Here is a 17,903-nt window from a genome sequence, read left to right as displayed (position 1 = left end):
CCCGGGGGAGGCCGGGAGAGAGGGGACAGTTTGACATGAGGTTCCACAGGCTGAACCACAAATTCCCCCTCTCTATTCAGTCTCAGGCCGGTCTATTCAGACATGACGCCGCGACCCACTGCAGAGGGTGTCGCGACCCACTTTTGGGTCGCGACCCACGAGTTGAGAACCACTGCTATAACCTATAGCATTTCATCAGATGCTATAAGATATTGCAGACTTTCTCAACCAGGGTTCTGTGGAATTCTATGTTTCCTCCAGAGGTTGCTGGGGGTTCCCAGAGCAATGAGCAGTTTTTGCCCCTGAGATAAGTAACTGCTGACACCAACTATCTTTTTTAGCTATCCATGAGGGCCCGTTCACTGCAGCAACTGCGTTAGAATGCAGCCCCTGGTTTGCGCAGTGAAGGTTCCGGTGCCAATGTACTAGAAACAGCATATCGCACTGTAACTTTTTTTGTTAAAACTTTATTGAAATGTTACATTCAGTTCTATCAGCTGCAGCATGGTACAATGCAATCCATCGCACCACACCACACTGCACTTAAAAAGGATTGCATGCCATACTTTTCTTAGTGCACACCACTGTAGAATAGTGGTTTGAACTGTGCTGATTGTAAACCAGGCTAATTGCATTGTCTTTGCATTGGGACTGCGTAGGGCAAGGTTGTCTGGTACAGCCCAGCACATCTGCTGTGAATGCGCCATAAGGGAAACATTTTTTCCACTGATCACATATATAATGGCCCTCCTTACCATCTTGTCTTGAATTGTATTGTAACTGTAATGTCTTCCTTAAACTGTTGGCGCTATATAAATACTATGTAATAATAATAATAATAATAATAATAATGAGCATTATTGCCACTAACCACCAGTGTAAGGAGCATTCTTTCCTATGACTACCAATAAGGGGCATTCTTCCTTCTGACTAGCAGCGTATTGGAGTCCTTTTCCCACTGACCAGCAATGTAACAGGGCCCTTCTGCCAATGTCCACCAATGTATGCTGGTCCTTTGCACACTAACCACCTATGTAAGGGAGCATTATACTCACCACCAGTGTAAGGGGGCACTTCACTGACCACTAATGTAAGGTAACACTACAATGTTCATGGTCTGTGTTTATTTTCTGGCCTTTATTACTGTTAATTTTATTTTATTATTATTACTGAAAATAAAATTTGAATCGCTTAGTCTTTTATTTTTTTTATAGTTCAGGATACTATACATGGTAATGTACTACGAGATGTAGATATAGCAAGAATTAGTAGGGTATTGCTCTAGAACATTAGCTCAAGGCTTCACCCCATGTTAAAAAGGTTGTGATAGGCTGGGTATGGTATATAGTCTCATTTGGATTACACAATGCTAAGAGCCAACACAGTTTCAACCCCCAAGTTTGCCATTGTTATATGCCTAATGGTAGCCTAAGTGTTTGGAATTGTTTCCTTTTAGTCCTGGAATCCTGGATTAATTTCTAATCAAGTGCACTTGTACAGGTTTCTTAGGGGGTTAAAATTTCTTCCACAATCAAAAAAGATAGAGTAGGTTTTCTGCGTCCTGACTAAATTGACCCTAATTGTGACTGTGTCGATATGTCTATGATAGAGAGTACTCCTCTGTCTCAGGCTAAGGCCGGTTCAAGCACTGTGAAGGGAATTTATGAAAACTGGAGCAGACAAAATCTGGAGCTACAATGCAATCCATCGCACCACACCACACTGCACTTAAAAAGGATTGCATGCCATACTTTTCTTAGTGCACACCACTGTAGAATAGTGGTTTGAACTGTGCTGATTGTAAACCAGGCTAATTGCATTGTCTTTGCATTGGGACTGCGTAGGGCAAGGTTGTCTGGTACAGCCCAGCACATCTGCTGTGAATGCGCCATAAGGGAAACATTTTTTCCACTGATCACATATATAATGGCCCTCCTTACCATCTTGTCTTGAATTGTATTGTAACTGTAATGTCTTCCTTAAACTGTTGGCGCTATATAAATACTATGTAATAATAATAATAATAATAATAATAATGAGCATTATTGCCACTAACCACCAGTGTAAGGAGCATTCTTTCCTATGACTACCAATAAGGGGCATTCTTCCTTCTGACTAGCAGCGTATTGGAGTCCTTTTCCCACTGACCAGCAATGTAACAGGGCCCTTCTGCCAATGTCCACCAATGTATGCTGGTCCTTTGCACACTAACCACCTATGTAAGGGAGCATTATACTCACCACCAGTGTAAGGGGGCACTTCACTGACCACTAATGTAAGGTAACACTACAATGTTCATGGTCTGTGTTTATTTTCTGGCCTTTATTACTGTTAATTTTATTTTATTATTATTACTGAAAATAAAATTTGAATCGCTTAGTCTTTTATTTTTTTTATAGTTCAGGATACTATACATGGTAATGTACTACGAGATGTAGATATAGCAAGAATTAGTAGGGTATTGCTCTAGAACATTAGCTCAAGGCTTCACCCCATGTTAAAAAGGTTGTGATAGGCTGGGTATGGTATATAGTCTCATTTGGATTACACAATGCTAAGAGCCAACACAGTTTCAACCCCCAAGTTTGCCATTGTTATATGCCTAATGGTAGCCTAAGTGTTTGGAATTGTTTCCTTTTAGTCCTGGAATCCTGGATTAATTTCTAATCAAGTGCACTTGTACAGGTTTCTTAGGGGGTTAAAATTTCTTCCACAATCAAAAAAGATAGAGTAGGTTTTCTGCGTCCTGACTAAATTGACCCTAATTGTGACTGTGTCGATATGTCTATGATAGAGAGTACTCCTCTGTCTCAGGCTAAGGCCGGTTCAAGCACTGTGAAGGGAATTTATGAAAACTGGAGCAGACAAAATCTGGAGCAGCTGTGCATGGCAACCAATCAGCTTCTCTCGGTCATTTTCAAATCTTAACTGAACAAACTGAAGAGAGAAGCTGATTGGTTGCCATGCACAGCTGCTCCAGATTTTGTCTGCTCCAGTTTTGATAAATGCCCCCTGTGTGTTTTTTTGAGGCTTTAAAAATCCAGGAAGCAAGTAGACAGCACTTTACATTAATTTACTTTAGCCAAAACAAGTGTGTGGTGTTTTATGAGAACCAATCTATCCCTTTTACTCTAAGCATCAGATTGATCAATTCCGTCCAAATGCTAAGAGCAAGGTCAGTGCAGTGGCGGATCCAGGGGGGGGCAACGGGGTAATTGCCCCCCACCCCCCGAGATTAGTGTTCTGCCACAGCCACCCGTCCCGCAGTGTGTCCTGCGGCCTGATGGCCGGCTCTTAGCATCAGGTGGCAGAGAGGCGGTGGAGGGAGCCACTGCACCTGCGGCCGGGGGCTTCATTTAGCGCAGGGGGTTCAGTGACGGGATCTACTGCGGGCAAACTGGCTGGTGCGGCCACAGGAGAGCCCTCACTACCAACCAGAGCCCCCACTGACCACCAGGGTAAGGTGACCAGTTTTTTTTAAATCCAGCAACATTTTTAAGGGCTCATTCACACTGGAATCGACCGGCACGTACAGCTCCGTGCTGTGTGCATGGCCGTATCGGGCAGCTCCTGGGAAGGACAGGTGCTGCATGTGATTAGTACACAGCTCCTATTCTTCTCTATGGGACTACGCGGCCGAACGCCGCCCTGCGCTCACCCGTCCTGTACATCGGTGCGGGTGAGCTTACCCGTATGCTGACAGGATGGATCCTGTCTGCGTCCGAGCAAGGAAACATGCACCCGTAAGGACATGCTGGGCGGATGAGCGTAGGGGGGTGTACGGCTGCATACACCCATAGAGAAGGACAGGGGCTGCATACTAATCATACGCAGCACCTGTCCTTCCCGGGAGCTGCCCTATACGGCTGTGCACACAGCATGGAGCTGTACGTGCCGGCTGATTCCAGTGTGAATGAGCCCTATATGTCCCCAGGAACATAAAATAAAAATTTTTTGTTTTTTAATACTCACCTGATGCCTGGATCCACCGACAAGCCCAGCTTCCCGTCTCCCCCGCTGTCAGAAGCTGCCTACAGAGCGTGCTGGTTACTACTTAAACCGCCGCGCTGTGTGCAGCTTCTGAGAAGATACGCTATTAGCGTAGCGTGAGTGATGCAAAATGCGCAGCCGGCTTCGTAATGCTAATAGCATTTCTTCTCAGAAGCTGCACACATCGCGCCGGTTTAAGTAGTAACCAGCACACGCTGTATGCAGTTTCTGACAGCGTGGGAGACAGGAAGCTGGGCTTGTGTGGATCCAGGGATCTACTTAATTTTCTGGCAGTGCCCCTCCCGAGAATAGACTCTGGATCCGCCCCTGGGTCAGTGGGGGCTTCTTGTGATGTTTCAGGCAATTAATTTAAATCAACTTTAACTGTTAACTTTAAAGTCAGCTTTAGTTTTTTAATACAACGTTTAAGAGTTAGAACTTCTGTCAGGTTTTTATCGCTGCTCAGTAAATTCATCCTCTCTACATGTTTTGGTGATTGTTGTAACATGAACATGGAGTGATGGGGAATCCAAAACTATAGAAAAGAGGGGGAGGTGATGGGAAATCTTCCAAATGGGATACATGTCCTGCTTACAATTGTCAAAGGGGAGATTAAGAGAGATTTCCTCTCACTTACTGTTGTGTCTCCAAGACAAGGTAAATCTCCCCAAACAACATCAAATACATCTTCCATACACTGTACAATTTTGGCTTTAGATACGCTTTAAAGCTTGTATGAGAATGCCGTTATTCCTATAACTGTTTTATTCAAAAATATTTTAGACTTTCTTATACAAATGATTGATGTGCCTTGTTCAAAATTGACCTTCCGCCATGCTCACATTACCTTATTGGTAGATCCAATGTATTTCTACGTAACATATTAATAAAAATAGAAGACATCTTGCAAAAGCACTCATCTGACATTGCCCTTGGCCTACAGTGTCCTGAAAATGCGGTTAAGTAATCTTTTCCTCCTTTCAGCTGGAGCTAATCTATCACACCTTCGGAAGGCACAATTTTAAAAAGACAACAGCCAATTTGGACCTCTTCCTGAGACGTTTCAATGAAATCCAGTTTTGGGTTGTGACTGAGATTTGCCTGTGCCCTCAACTCAGCAAGCGTGTTCAACTTCTGAAGAAATTTATTAAAATTGCAGCCCAGTAAGTACTTCTAGTGCAATTTCCAAAAGAGTAAACGGGGGGCGGGGGGAATAATATCTAGGGGTCTTTTTATTTTCTAAATGGATTGTATTTTTTTTTTTGCACATTCAAGCCACTTATGATTTATTATTTTCTTTGCTTCAGAGATACATTTTAATAAAGACATAATGTATAGTGAAACATTTCTTTCAGAGTCCACCAGAAAATCATTTCTGTTTAGGCTGGTGGCTGACTCAAAATCCACAGTAGGCCAACAGCATGACCCCTGACAGCCTGGCACTGCTCTCCTGTGGATTGACTATTTAAACCCGCTGGATAGAAGGTTGATTTTTTTTCTCTCAAAATCCTTTTCCCTCTCAGCAACTGCATTATAAAAAAAAATGTTAAAGGTGTTTTTCTTCAACCGTTTACAGCTTCAAAAATCAGCAGGACACTGTAAAGAAACAAAAATCCTTTAAAGACATAAATTTCAAAATGTGTTCAGGTTCAGCAGCGGGATCCAGGAAAAATACTTAATTACAGCCAATTAAAAATATAACAATCTTCAAAGACAATGGAATTTAGAAAAAAAATCCTTAAACAGAAGTGCTAAAGGGCACGACAAACAAAAACACTGGTGGGGCTAAGTGCAGAGGCTTAGGGCGTCAGGTTAACGTTGTGGGGTTATTTTTCCTTCCAAATGTGGTTAATTTAGTCCTAGAAAGAGAAAACAGTTTACCTTCATTTTACCAGACTATGCACAGGGCTAAAAATAAAAACGGCTAAATGTGCTTTTTAGTGGCTGGAGCTCCCATCGAGAGTGCCAAAGAACAAATTTATGGAGACAAAAGCTGAGTTGGCACAGATCAAAATCATTTTTAGGGCTGATCTTTTAAAGAGACAGCAGACGGGATTCCTGTGTAAAGAGAAATTCCCTATGGTAATAATAACATTATAGTTGAGTAGAAGATAAATTATAATAATACGGGTCACTAGCTTTGTAATCTTGTGTATGTATTCTAAAGTAAGAAAACATCAAAGATTTCCTTGTTTTGTGACTGCTCTCTGATACACTACATGGCTAAACATTTGTGAACCTTCACACTTATATGAGCTTGTTGGCAGGGCCGGTGCTGCCACTAGGCACAGCCTCAATCACTCACCCCCCATGGCACCCCCTCGTCTATTTCAAATTGCAAAAGCCAATAGCAGGCTGGCTATTGCACCCACACACTGATGCTCTGCTTGTTGGACATCCAATTTTAATACCATGGAAATTAACATTGAGTAGACCCACCTTGAATCTAAAAAAAGCCTCTACTCATTTGGGAAGGCTTTCCACAGATGTCTGAAACTGCTGGTAATGGGTAAATTGCCTCTCCTGTTCCAACCCATCATGGCATATAACCACAGAAGAAGTGTTGCATGTGTGCTTGTAAGGCATTGCTAAGTTTAAAATGTTTTCTGTTTCAGCTGCAAGGAATACAAGAATCTGAACTCATTCTTTGCAATTGTTATGGGACTAAGCAATGTGGCAGTGAGTCGGCTTTCAATGACATGGGAGGTAATAATCGAGAGTCAGATATGTGTTTTAAATGCAAAGTTCTAATAATTTTGTATAACTTAACTTCTTTTTTGTGTTTCATAACTGCTAGTTGCATAATAATAATAATATTACATATTTCATGACTTTGCCATTGTTTTATAACATGCTTACAGAGCCTCAGGTCTAATCTGAAATGAAATTGAATTGTTACAAAACAAGCATTTTGAGATATCTGATTTCATGTACGAATGACTGGTTTAGACCAAGAGGCCATACAGTTATAAATTCATTACATAGTCATGATACTGTTCATTAGGCTGCTGCTACACTGTACAAAGTTGTGTTTTAGTATCTGAGCTGTGTTGCTGTGTTGATAAAAAAAAGGTGCAATTAACCGTTTCTTGTAGCATATTGTAGTATATATCAGCAATAATTCCCTTATATTTGGAGCACTGTTCAATTTTGTACATTGTATTGCTACTACGTGCTACTTGTGTAGCTTACATCCTTGGAAGCCATTTGTTCCATTTGTTTACTACTCTTAGAAATTAATTGCTGGTATTATGTGGCCAGCAACAAGATATTACAACTACAAATAACTGACAGAAGGTCAATAACGTAGCCAATAGGATTCCAGCTCTCACTAAGTTAACTATTGTATAGTTGTATCTCGTTGATTGCTGTTTGTAACTGCACTTTCTTAATTGCTCTTTCTATTGCATAATTAACTTAAAGGAGAACTATGAGGTGAGTGATTTTCACTCATCCTTATAGTTCGAGCCGACGTGTGACAATGAAACTGTCACACGTCGGCTCAATAGATCCGGAAGTGAGTGAACACATACCGTCGCTCGTTCACTTCTCGATCCTGTCCCTGCAGAGAGCCATGATTGTCACTCATGGCTCCCTGCAGGGATTCCCCCCTCCCCGCTCCGATCCTCCAGCGCTGACAGGAGGAACGAACGGGAGAGGGGGCGGGTACAGTAATGCTAGTTTATGTCCTCCCGTGACCCTGAGGAAAACTATGTGGAAAAACACTTACCCCATAGTTATCCTTTAAACTAAATATTAGATTCTCAGGCCATTACGAGGCAGTGTAATGTTGTCTATAGAGTTAAGTTTATTGGCTTGCACAAACCAGAACTTAAAGCCCAACTCTGGGCAAACGTATTCGTATTGCAGTTCAGTAAGTTGCCAGTGACTGCTGTAAATCCACTAGCCATGAACAGCACTGTCTCCTTCTCCCCGCAAACCATCAGTATACATGTGGGTGGAAGTCTAGCACCTCAGCACTCTGGTTGCATCTCAGTCCCCCTCTCGTCACCGCCAGTGACAAAGCCAATGGCCTCAGGCTCTGTTTTGTGATTGGCCATGAGAAGAGGGGGTGAAGATGCGATTGCAGCTCAGAGGTCGAAGAGACCTGCATTACTACATCTTGAGTAGTCACAGAAGCTCAGCAGGAGCTGGACTTCCACTCACATGATTATGGCAGGTGCCTCTACAGCAAAATCACTCTACAATTTACTGAAGTGTAATAATATTATTGTGCCCAGAGTTGGGCTTTAAGCAAATCTAGCTGGCAAACCGTATTCGCTCAGCAAACTGGTAAAGCAGTCCAAACAGCCACATGGCAGTTCACATTCAATCAGCAAGGTGATAAGACAACTTTACCAAAGAAACACTGTGCTTAAAAGCAGGAACCCCATAGGTGGTCACCCAGGAAAGATGGAGCATGTTTTCCTTTGGAGTGCAGATTCCTGTTTGGCAAGGGGGGGAGTTGGTGTTACCGCTACTACTAATTTAAAGTAACCTGGTAGGTGTTTTTTTTTTTTTTACCACTAATACCATCAAATCATGGAGTCCACTCATCCAAATTGCTGCCAGCTATGCCTCTGCTTTCAGTACATATTAACATGGCCTTGAAGGAGATGATTTCTCAACATTATTCATTTAACTAAAACAAAGAAAACATTTGAGAATGAAACTCAAGTAAATAGAGTTAAAAACTTGTCTGACAGAGAGATGATAAGACCTAAACCGCAGCCAGACAGACTGACATTTGGAAGGATGCCCATTCTGTAAATGTTCATTGTGTTGTATGCAGCGTTTCCAGCATAAGAATATAAGGAAAATTGGTTATGAATGTAAAGACACAATTTAAGAATGTGTGGGAGGGGGCATAACCCTGTCTAGATACTATGGTGATAAAAAAAAGAACAACGCAATACTAAAATGTCAGTGGATGAATTATCTTCTCTACATATAACGAAGTGATTCATCTTTTATACCTCTCTTATCTTTCTGACCTCTGTCAGTATTAGCCTACTGTTGACTAGAAGATGTAGCCCAGTAAAGTGTCCAGCTGCTGCACCTTAGCTGTTGATACAGGGAATCAATATGAAAATGAGGCCAAATTCATCATTTAGAATATGGATTCAAAAGTCACTTGTATATATATATATATATACATACATACATACATACATACAGAGAGAGAGAGAAAAACTTTTGTGGACCTTCACAACCTATATTAGCTTGCTGGATATGAAAATTAATATGGACTGAAGTAGCACACCCCTCCCCCCCCTTGCATCTAGATTCAATCTAGGACAGATTCACTGAAAGACACCTGAAAGAAAGATGAATCAAATGCTGTATATATAATCAGGTAATTTGAAAACACAAATCAAAAATACATTGATATTAATATTTATCAGCGTTACATCAAAATCTCCTGTCCCATTTAAGGCCCCATTCACACTGCGCGATTCGCAAATCGCACGTTTGTCGCACGATTTGCATTTTGCGCGATATCGCGCAAATGCTTGCATTCAGCAAGCTGGAATCGCGGCATAATCTGCTCCAAAAAGGGTCCTGCTGTAGCGACACACGACCCGCGACAGCAGGACCCTTTGCCCCTTTGCAAAGCATTGAAGAGCGATATCGCAGGTAAATAGCCGCGATATCGCGGGAATTACCGCGTGATAAATCGCTCATTGTGAACGGGGCCTAAATGATCACAATTCCAGAATGTATCTGTGAAAAATAAGTCAAGTCAACTGAACTTGCTGTATTTTTCTTGAAGACCTTTCATTGGTTCCAACAAGCTTTTTCAATTCAGAATGACTTGTACACAAATTCTCTGGGAATAAATATGGTGAATGTTGCTCCAATCCACATAATCTGTTAGTCGCAAACAGGTGTTGATTGCATTTGCATAATTGGAGCTAGGAGGTGTTAAAACAGCATTGTATGTGGCAGACAATAGATGTATCATCCCCCACCTCTATTCAAGCTTGGCTTCTCCATTTTTATTTAAATGTCCTCTTTCACACCTCTTCTAAACCAGTCCTCCTCCCTGTCTAGGATGCGTACTTGACTGTCTTCAAAGGAGTGACCTTTTTCCTTTTAGATGTAGGTATACTGCTGAATCCTGACCTGAGGGTTTTGTTTCACCAACATACAATTCTGAGCACTCCTCGCTGCACTGGACTGCATACACAATGTTGTTCATCTAGTGTTTGGGTCTTTTGGGTGAACCAGTTGTTGCCTCAGTGTATTGCTGGGTTTAAAGCAGACATGGATGTGATGTTTTTTAAAAACTCTTCTGAGTTTCGCAGGCACCCCAGCTACATATGGGATGACCAAATTCTTCAGTTTGTCATGCTTTTCGCCCTCACTGGTACTCTTGGCATTCTTTCCTCTCCTTTCTGTTTTGACAAAAGTCCGGGCTGGATACCCACAAGTTTTAAGGGCCCCCCTGAGGTGTTTGAATTTCTTTGTCCCCTTATATATCTGGTCAATGTAGCTGGGTGATCAATTTTCCATTGCTCACTGCTCAAGGAACCCCTAGCAACCTCTGGAGGGACCCTAGAGTTCCTTGGTACCTTGGTTGAGAAACACTGCATCAGAAGATTATAGCTAGTTCAGGACTAGGGATGAGCTCTTTCAAACCTTGAATGGGACATGGGGCCACCCGCCCAATCAGTTGCAGGCCAAGGCATTACCCGCTCCACAGATGCACGCAAATAAACGGGTGGAATGCTTATGCTGAAATCATCTGACCTTATATGGCCACGTGGCCATACTGACCAAATATAGTCATGTGACCATATAAGGTCATACTGAGCCTGAGGAAGGGACCCTGCACGGTCAGGAATTGCCATTCTTGTGACAATATGCATCAATAAAAGACTTTTGCTTGAACACATTTCTCTGGTGTGCTGGTAACATTCTGTTTCCTATACTGATCAGAGCGGCGCCATCCTCAGTGATTTCAGCACCCATGTTAAGGGTTTACCAGTAAGGAGTGCGGTGGGATACATATTGAACATATAAGGTCAGTGGCGTCAGAGCATCCTGCACTTTGCTTACATGCAGGTGCAGGCAGGGAATTCTCTGTGCACAGCTGGTTGGGCGGCAGTGGAAGGGGCTTCCTTTCGCGTTCAGAGGAGCTCAGGTTTGGACCAGGATCTTCCAAATCTGAGCTTATCCCTATTTGAGACAAGTCTGCCCTTGCTATCTAACAGGTTGCACAGCTACTTGGTACCAGAAGCATAAATAGATCTGCAAGTTAGTTTTTGAACTCTTTTTGGACTCTTGGGGGTTGATTTACTAACCTTATAAACACACCACGAACATGTATACACCTCTGTAGTGTGTTCCCTCCCAGCATGATCTATGGGTGGAATCTAAACACCTTTGTAGTGTGTACACACCCAGCAGGTGTGTTGTGCAAAGCCAAGCATGAATTGCAAGGTGATGTTGTGTAAATTAGCTCTATGTTGTGTTGCTTGCGTTGATGAATGCAGGAATGTAAATGCATGAGCTAACCATTTTTGTCTAAACTGTGAAGCAGCATTATATATACATCATGTGCATGATTTTTCCATATATGGCATTAGTGGAAATATGCTTTTAGAGACTTGCATGCCGCTATTAGAGCGGCGTGTAGCCTATGGCGCATGCTACATGACGCGCACGTACGTAAATACATAAAAACGCGCCATAACAGCGTGAAAATGTGACACGTTGCTCGTGTTTGGTTGATAAATACGTTTTGCTGTGTAAAAATGCATGTGTGCATGGTGCGTGTGTGTGTTTAGGTTAGTAAATCACCCCCTTAATGTCAATGAGGTTTATTGCATTACAACATCTCAGGTTAAGGATAGTGGAGGTGATCTGGGGTTGATCTGGATGGTACATCCAGGAGGGTACCCTAGACCAGGGGTGCCCATTAGGTAGATTGCGATCTACCAGTAGATTGCAAAGCGAACACTGGTAGATCGCGATCGGCTCACTGACCTGTGTCCTGTCCTCTTGCGGTGCGCGTACGGCTGAATGTGTCCGACGCTGCAGACGGGAAAGAGATAGGAGACTTGGGAAGCTGCTGCAGTGGAGGTAAGAAAAGACAGACAGGAGAGAGACAGCAGAGAAAGTGAGAGAAGAGACAGCAGAGAGAGAGAAGAGACAGCAGATAGAAACAGGGGTGAGAGAGAGGAGAGGGACGGTTCACACCACAAAGTCTGCGTTCCAGAGTGTTCGCCCTCTAGAACACATTGGAACACTAGCCGGCAGGCTCCCTCAGGCGCGTGGAGGTGCATTGAAGTCAATGGCACCACAACCACGCCCCCCGCCCTCACTGTGATCGCCCGCACCCGGAACTCAGGCACATTAATGCCTGCGTTCCGGTCCAGCGCGATCTGCAAAAATGCAGCATTTTTCCAGATTGCACTGGACCGGAACGCAGGCATTAATGTGCCTGAGTTCCGGGTGCGGGCGATCACAGTGAGGGCGGGGGGCGTGGTTGTGGTGCCATTGACTTCAATGCACTGCCACACCCCCTCCCGCCCCTGAATGCAGGTGTTTTTTCGTTGGTAGATCTCATTGAGCTTGTCATTTGAAAAGTAGATCTCCAGACAAAAAATTGTAGGCGCCCCTGCCCTAGACTAATGATAACAATACTAATGGGGCCATGGTATGTAATTTGTCTTATATTTTGCTATAATTTCACACAGTTAACATTTTATTGCAATGTGGTAGCTGTGGCACCTTTGTACTGTTTTATAAAACGTGCCATAAGCAGGAATTCCCCTTTAGCCTTCCTTTTCCACCGTCTGTTCCCCCTCCACTTTTACTTAATTGGTCTATTTATAAACTTGCCATAGGCTGAACTACATCTGGGTCTTTAAATGCACATCTCCTGTTTTATCTGTTCAGGAATTGTACTGCAGAACATCCGGTAGGCTAAACCCAGACACCCCAGCTCTTCATATTCTTCTCTTCAGCATGAAAACAGCTTTTATAATTGATTCACAGTACCCATTCCTGGCTGAATAATATAAGCAGAATCCCATTTGCTTGCATGTAATTTTTATCTTCCTCCCTAGTTCTGAGATGCCATATTTTCCTGGATCTGCTTTCTAATCATTCGCACTAGTTTTCATTCCCCAATTATTGCTCAGACAATTTAGATGGGAAAATGTTTACTGATCGCAGTGATTGTTGCTCAAAAGTCATAATGCCAATGTGATTAGTATTTCAATGTTTTCACAGCTAGCTTGTGAATATTACAATGCAATTATCATTGACAGATGCATATGCATAAAGAATGCTAGAAGGGTTTTTTCTGCACTTGGCAAATCAGAAAATAATAATTGTGTTTTGTTTATGTCACCAGTTAGTTACAGCGACAAGGTTACAAATATCAATATTAGCTGCTCAGTGAACACTCCCATTTATCTCTGTTGCTGAGAAGGATTTTTACCGCATGCTGCAGATTATATTATGTTATTACTTTGGATTGTTCAAATCATACACTTAAATCGTGCTGAAAAAAATAAGAGGCACTGACACTCAACAGCAAACATAGTAGGGAGTAGGGAATAATAGAGTCTGAATGTTATTTTTCTGGGCAATTAATAGAGGGGAAAATTATTGAAGCCCTTTCGTATTTAAAGTGAACCTGTCAGCCATTTTATACTTTAAGGCCCCATTTACACCAGATCCATTGCGATCTGTTGGGGTCAGTTTTTCAATGGATGTCAACGGATGCCAATGGGAATGTAAACCAAAACATTAATGGGTGTGAATGGGACAAGTTCACACTGCTACAGTTGCGTTGCAGTATGTCCATGGACTCCCATTCCATTGCATTTTTTTTTCTTTTTTTGCCAACCTTTATTTTAATTAACATGTCCTGAGTTGACAAACTTCTATGCATTTTTTTTTTAACTTCCGTTCCCTTAAATTGTGTTTCCTTCTGTTTTTGACACATTCCATTACGTCACGCTGAAAAAAGTAGAGCATGCTCTACTTTTTTTTTTAGCTCACTGCCATGGAACACAACACAACGGAATGGAGTGGTGTGAACCGATCCCATTCATTCATTTTTTGAGTTACCTTCCATTGGCATACGTTGAAAAGCAGGTCGCAATAGATCTGGTGCGAATGGGGCCTCAATGATAAGTATTCTTTCAAACAAAGTGCATGATCCTTTCTGCCCCAACCCCCCATTGTGATAACCTAGTCCCCCACTCCAACAGATGCATACTAACTTTGCAATGGTGCTCCCGGTCTCTGGAGCACTTAACCATTAAATACGTGGGCTGATGTATAAAAAGTGTGTCATAGGAAACTTCAGTTTCCATGTTTCATCTTCAAAATGGGGTTTCACATGATAGCTGGAAGCTGGCTAGATGCTCAAGAGGATTGTTTCTCTGTTTCTTATAGCACAGCTTCTATGTAATCAAAATAGTAAAAGGCAATTCACAGTACCAGGGTGATATATCAATAAAAATGCCATAACTGTAACCAGTAATTTTACATACACATTGAACGACACAAAGATCACACCCGAAGGAAAGGTCTTATGGGGTAAGAGTTGTAGCAGCATGCCACATCCTTAGCTGCCTAAAACCGAATTGTGTTTAATTATTGCAGCTGACAATGCTAATACATTTCAGAAGATAGACTTTGTCATGTCTGGCAATGTTCTTGTCTCTGCTTGCATTGTACTTGACAAAAGATCCATTTATAATAAATCACATGGGCAGATTAAATTTTGTAACTCAAGGCAGAAAACAAAATGTCATGACTCTGTATATGCTACACACCACAAGAACTAAACTGTATTCATGCATGTGTCGAAATCTGCTGAAAATGTATTAAAAACAAGGTTGATACATTTTGTCCTGGTCATTAGTATAATCACACTTGACATTTCAGATGTAATGTTGCATACATTATATGTTCAGTCACAACCTAGCGCTGTCCATCACTCTATAAACTGGCCGACCTCGGCCCATTCACACTGAGATGTCATACATGGGGCTATAAAATTCACATTAGGCTCATGAGGTCAGGTGACAAGCAATTCTAAATGTAGCAGATGAGAAATACAGAGAATGCACAAATGAATACAAATGGTCTGCAAACATCTTGATTACATAGTGCAGTCGTATAACGTTTCAGCACATTTGTCATGATTTGTCAAATTTTACCAGTATATGCCACTCACCAGAGATTTTCTTCACTAAAGTAAACCTGTCACAAACCGTGGCAATGCAAGCTGAATGTATAACACACAATATATATGTAGAGGTTAACTTCACAAAATTGCATGCCAGAATGATCAGGAACTCCAGAGATATAATTTACTGGAGTCCTTTGTTGACTTTTACAGGAAATGATGAACTTGGCCCAATCCCTTTCCAACTTACGCATCTCCTTATTGGTCCTTTAATGGGGAGATGGTTTCAATGACCAACAGGGAGGCTTAGGGGCAGGAGGGACAAAGCCAATATAAGCTTTTTCATAGAAAAAAAAAACAAGATTTTCTTATAAATTAGACATGTAAGGCGGCAAAAAAATTGTTTTGTTTCTGATTTTTCATTCTTGCTGGTTTCGGGTCCGAATGCCTTGTCCTTTCAGTATTTGGATTTGGATCTTTTGGAATTTTGTTTTAGTTTTGGGCGGGGTTTTCTGATTGGCCAGAATACAGTGACATGTCCGATTTAGTTACATTTTAAATGAAATTTGGATGATCCGAAATCTCATATAAGAACATTCAGATTCGATTGCATTTGGCCTCATTGGAATTCGGACCATCCGAATGTGCAAATTCACACAATTTTTGTCCGCATTTGTATTCAAAACACAACAAAATTGACATGTCTATTATAAATTAGATCCAGTATTGTATCTCTTTCACTATAGAAATTGCTAAATAGTGTTCTTCCGTAATCAAGGACACATTTTATATATAGAACCCCACACCTTTATGACTGTAGTCTAATGGCTGCAAAGCTTTGTGGCATCACAGTTCAGTATGTAAAATAAATACATGTATTTACAATTTAAATGAAAGGTTTGTGTCCTGATTTATGTGTGTGTGTGTGTGTGTGTGTGTGTGTGGTTTAATAGGAATGTATGTAAAGTGTATTAAGAGGAATAAAGGGGCAGGCTGCTACTTCCTGAACACTTACTGCCCTAGGTTACAGTCCATGTGGACACTGATTTATTATCTCTTTGTTTCCAATCAAAATGAATCATTTTGTAATTTCCTGTCTTGTAGAAACTTCCAAGCAAGTTTAGGAAGATCTATGCAGAATTTGAGAATTTAATGGTGAGTGAATGATATAGAGCTAACGTATCCATAGATTATATTTTTACTCTACTAGAACAGTGTGTGTGTTCCCATTAAGATTTTCCTTACTTTCTGTTCACCAGGGCAGAAAGCAATGAGAAATCACTACACTGGGAATGCAGACAACAATAGAACGTTGACTTTGAGGTTCTAATGCTTTCCCGCTATACCTAACAGCAAAAAATGTTTTATTCGAAGTTTAGTTTTAAAAGGACTTCAGGACTTCTCTACTTTTTAAATGTTCTAATGGATTGATGTATTGGTGTATAACGTGTGTGTGAATATAGTTCTTGTTAACACAGAGCAATATAACTAACATTTCTTCTTTTGGACCCATCAAGGACCCATCAAGAAATCACAGAGCATACAGGCTGACTGTAGCTAAACTGGAACCACCAATTATTCCATTTACACCTTTACTCATTAAAGGTAATCTCATATTTTGATCAAACCAAGATACAGCAAATGATGGCTTACTAATTAAATATGCTTTGCTGCTGCCTTTTATCTTTTGCCAATAACACAAAGTGGTGAAGTGTTCCTGTTCTCCTTCCCAGTCTGAGCATTGAAAGTGTGATCTCTGTAACTCACAGTTGTGGCCAGATGGCAGTACTCACAATCTCAGTAGTGTTGGCAGACAGTTGACTCAATCCAAATGACACCTTCAAGATCGTTGAGAAGTTTAATCCAAAATGTGCAGATCTTTATAACAGTGAACATAGGATAGGTCAAAAGATCATAATGTGATCCACTCAGCAAATGTGGCTGAGATGCAGACTGGAAGGGTGGAGCTATCTACACAGAGGAAAACTTTGTTACTTATCAGTGACGTGCGGTACCTTTGGTTCCGGGTGAGGCATTCCCCAGCCTTGCCACCAGCACATCCTGCCCCGCCCCCAACCAAAGCCCCACCCCCAATGCCCGAATCCCCACCCCCACCAGCCAAATCCCTGCCCCCAACCCGGTCCGCAAGCTAGTGTGAACGAGGAAGGGAGGAGACGGGGAGGAGCCTCCCTGTCCCTCACTTGCTCGTCACTGCTGAGGCATCGAGATCAATGGCCTCAGTGTTTTTTTTTTCTTTTTTTGATTGGACAGCTTGGAACAATGGAGCTTTGCCATTGGTCCAAGCCATCCACAGAGCTCATGCCTCTAACAAAGAGTAGAGGCCGTGACAGCTCTTTCTTCAATAGTTATGTTACACAAGCAGTGGGGGAGCCCGCTGCTGTGTAACCTAACTAGCTGTCATAAGCCGGATGTGGCGCTGCCTGTCCTTAACAGGCAGCGCTTGGTCCATGACAGGTTACACAGCGGGGAGTATTTCCCTGCTCTGTAACCTGTAACAAGCCACTTTGAATGGAGAAAAAGCTGTCAGCTTCAGAGTGGAAGCTGACAGCTTTTTCCCCCATAATACTAGGTGAGCCTCCGCCTCCCCTGACCGCACGTCCTTTGGTAGTTTTATCCTTAAGATCCAAGCAACTTGTAGCCATAGAAGTGAATGAAATTGCTGTAAAATGAGCCAAAATGAGCCAATTAGTAATTCCAAAGCAAAAATGTATGAAGTTCTTAAAGTGAAATTGCT

The 17,903-nt window shown here is 41.9% G+C and overlaps 1 protein-coding gene across 3 annotated transcripts in view; it reads left to right on the top strand.

The window, feature by feature from the left end:
* RAPGEF4 (Rap guanine nucleotide exchange factor 4) overlaps positions 1-17,903 on the top strand; it is a 237,287-nt gene that overhangs the window by 205,925 nt on the left and 13,459 nt on the right. For all 3 annotated transcript variants that reach the window (XM_018572340.1, XM_018572346.1, XM_018572344.1), the window contains 4 exons: positions 4,975-5,153; positions 6,606-6,696; positions 16,253-16,303; positions 16,666-16,753. In XM_018572340.1, coding sequence (XP_018427842.1) covers positions 4,975-5,153; positions 6,606-6,696; positions 16,253-16,303; positions 16,666-16,753 — 409 coding nt within the window. The remainder of the gene's footprint in view (positions 1-4,974; positions 5,154-6,605; positions 6,697-16,252; positions 16,304-16,665; positions 16,754-17,903) is intronic.

This window comes from Nanorana parkeri, unplaced genomic scaffold, assembly GCF_000935625.1.
Source record: "Nanorana parkeri isolate BGI_ZX_2015 unplaced genomic scaffold, ASM93562v1 scaffold44, whole genome shotgun sequence".
Lineage (NCBI taxonomy): Eukaryota > Metazoa > Chordata > Amphibia > Anura > Dicroglossidae > Nanorana > Nanorana parkeri.
This window is presented reverse-complemented; position numbering and strand designations above follow the sequence as displayed.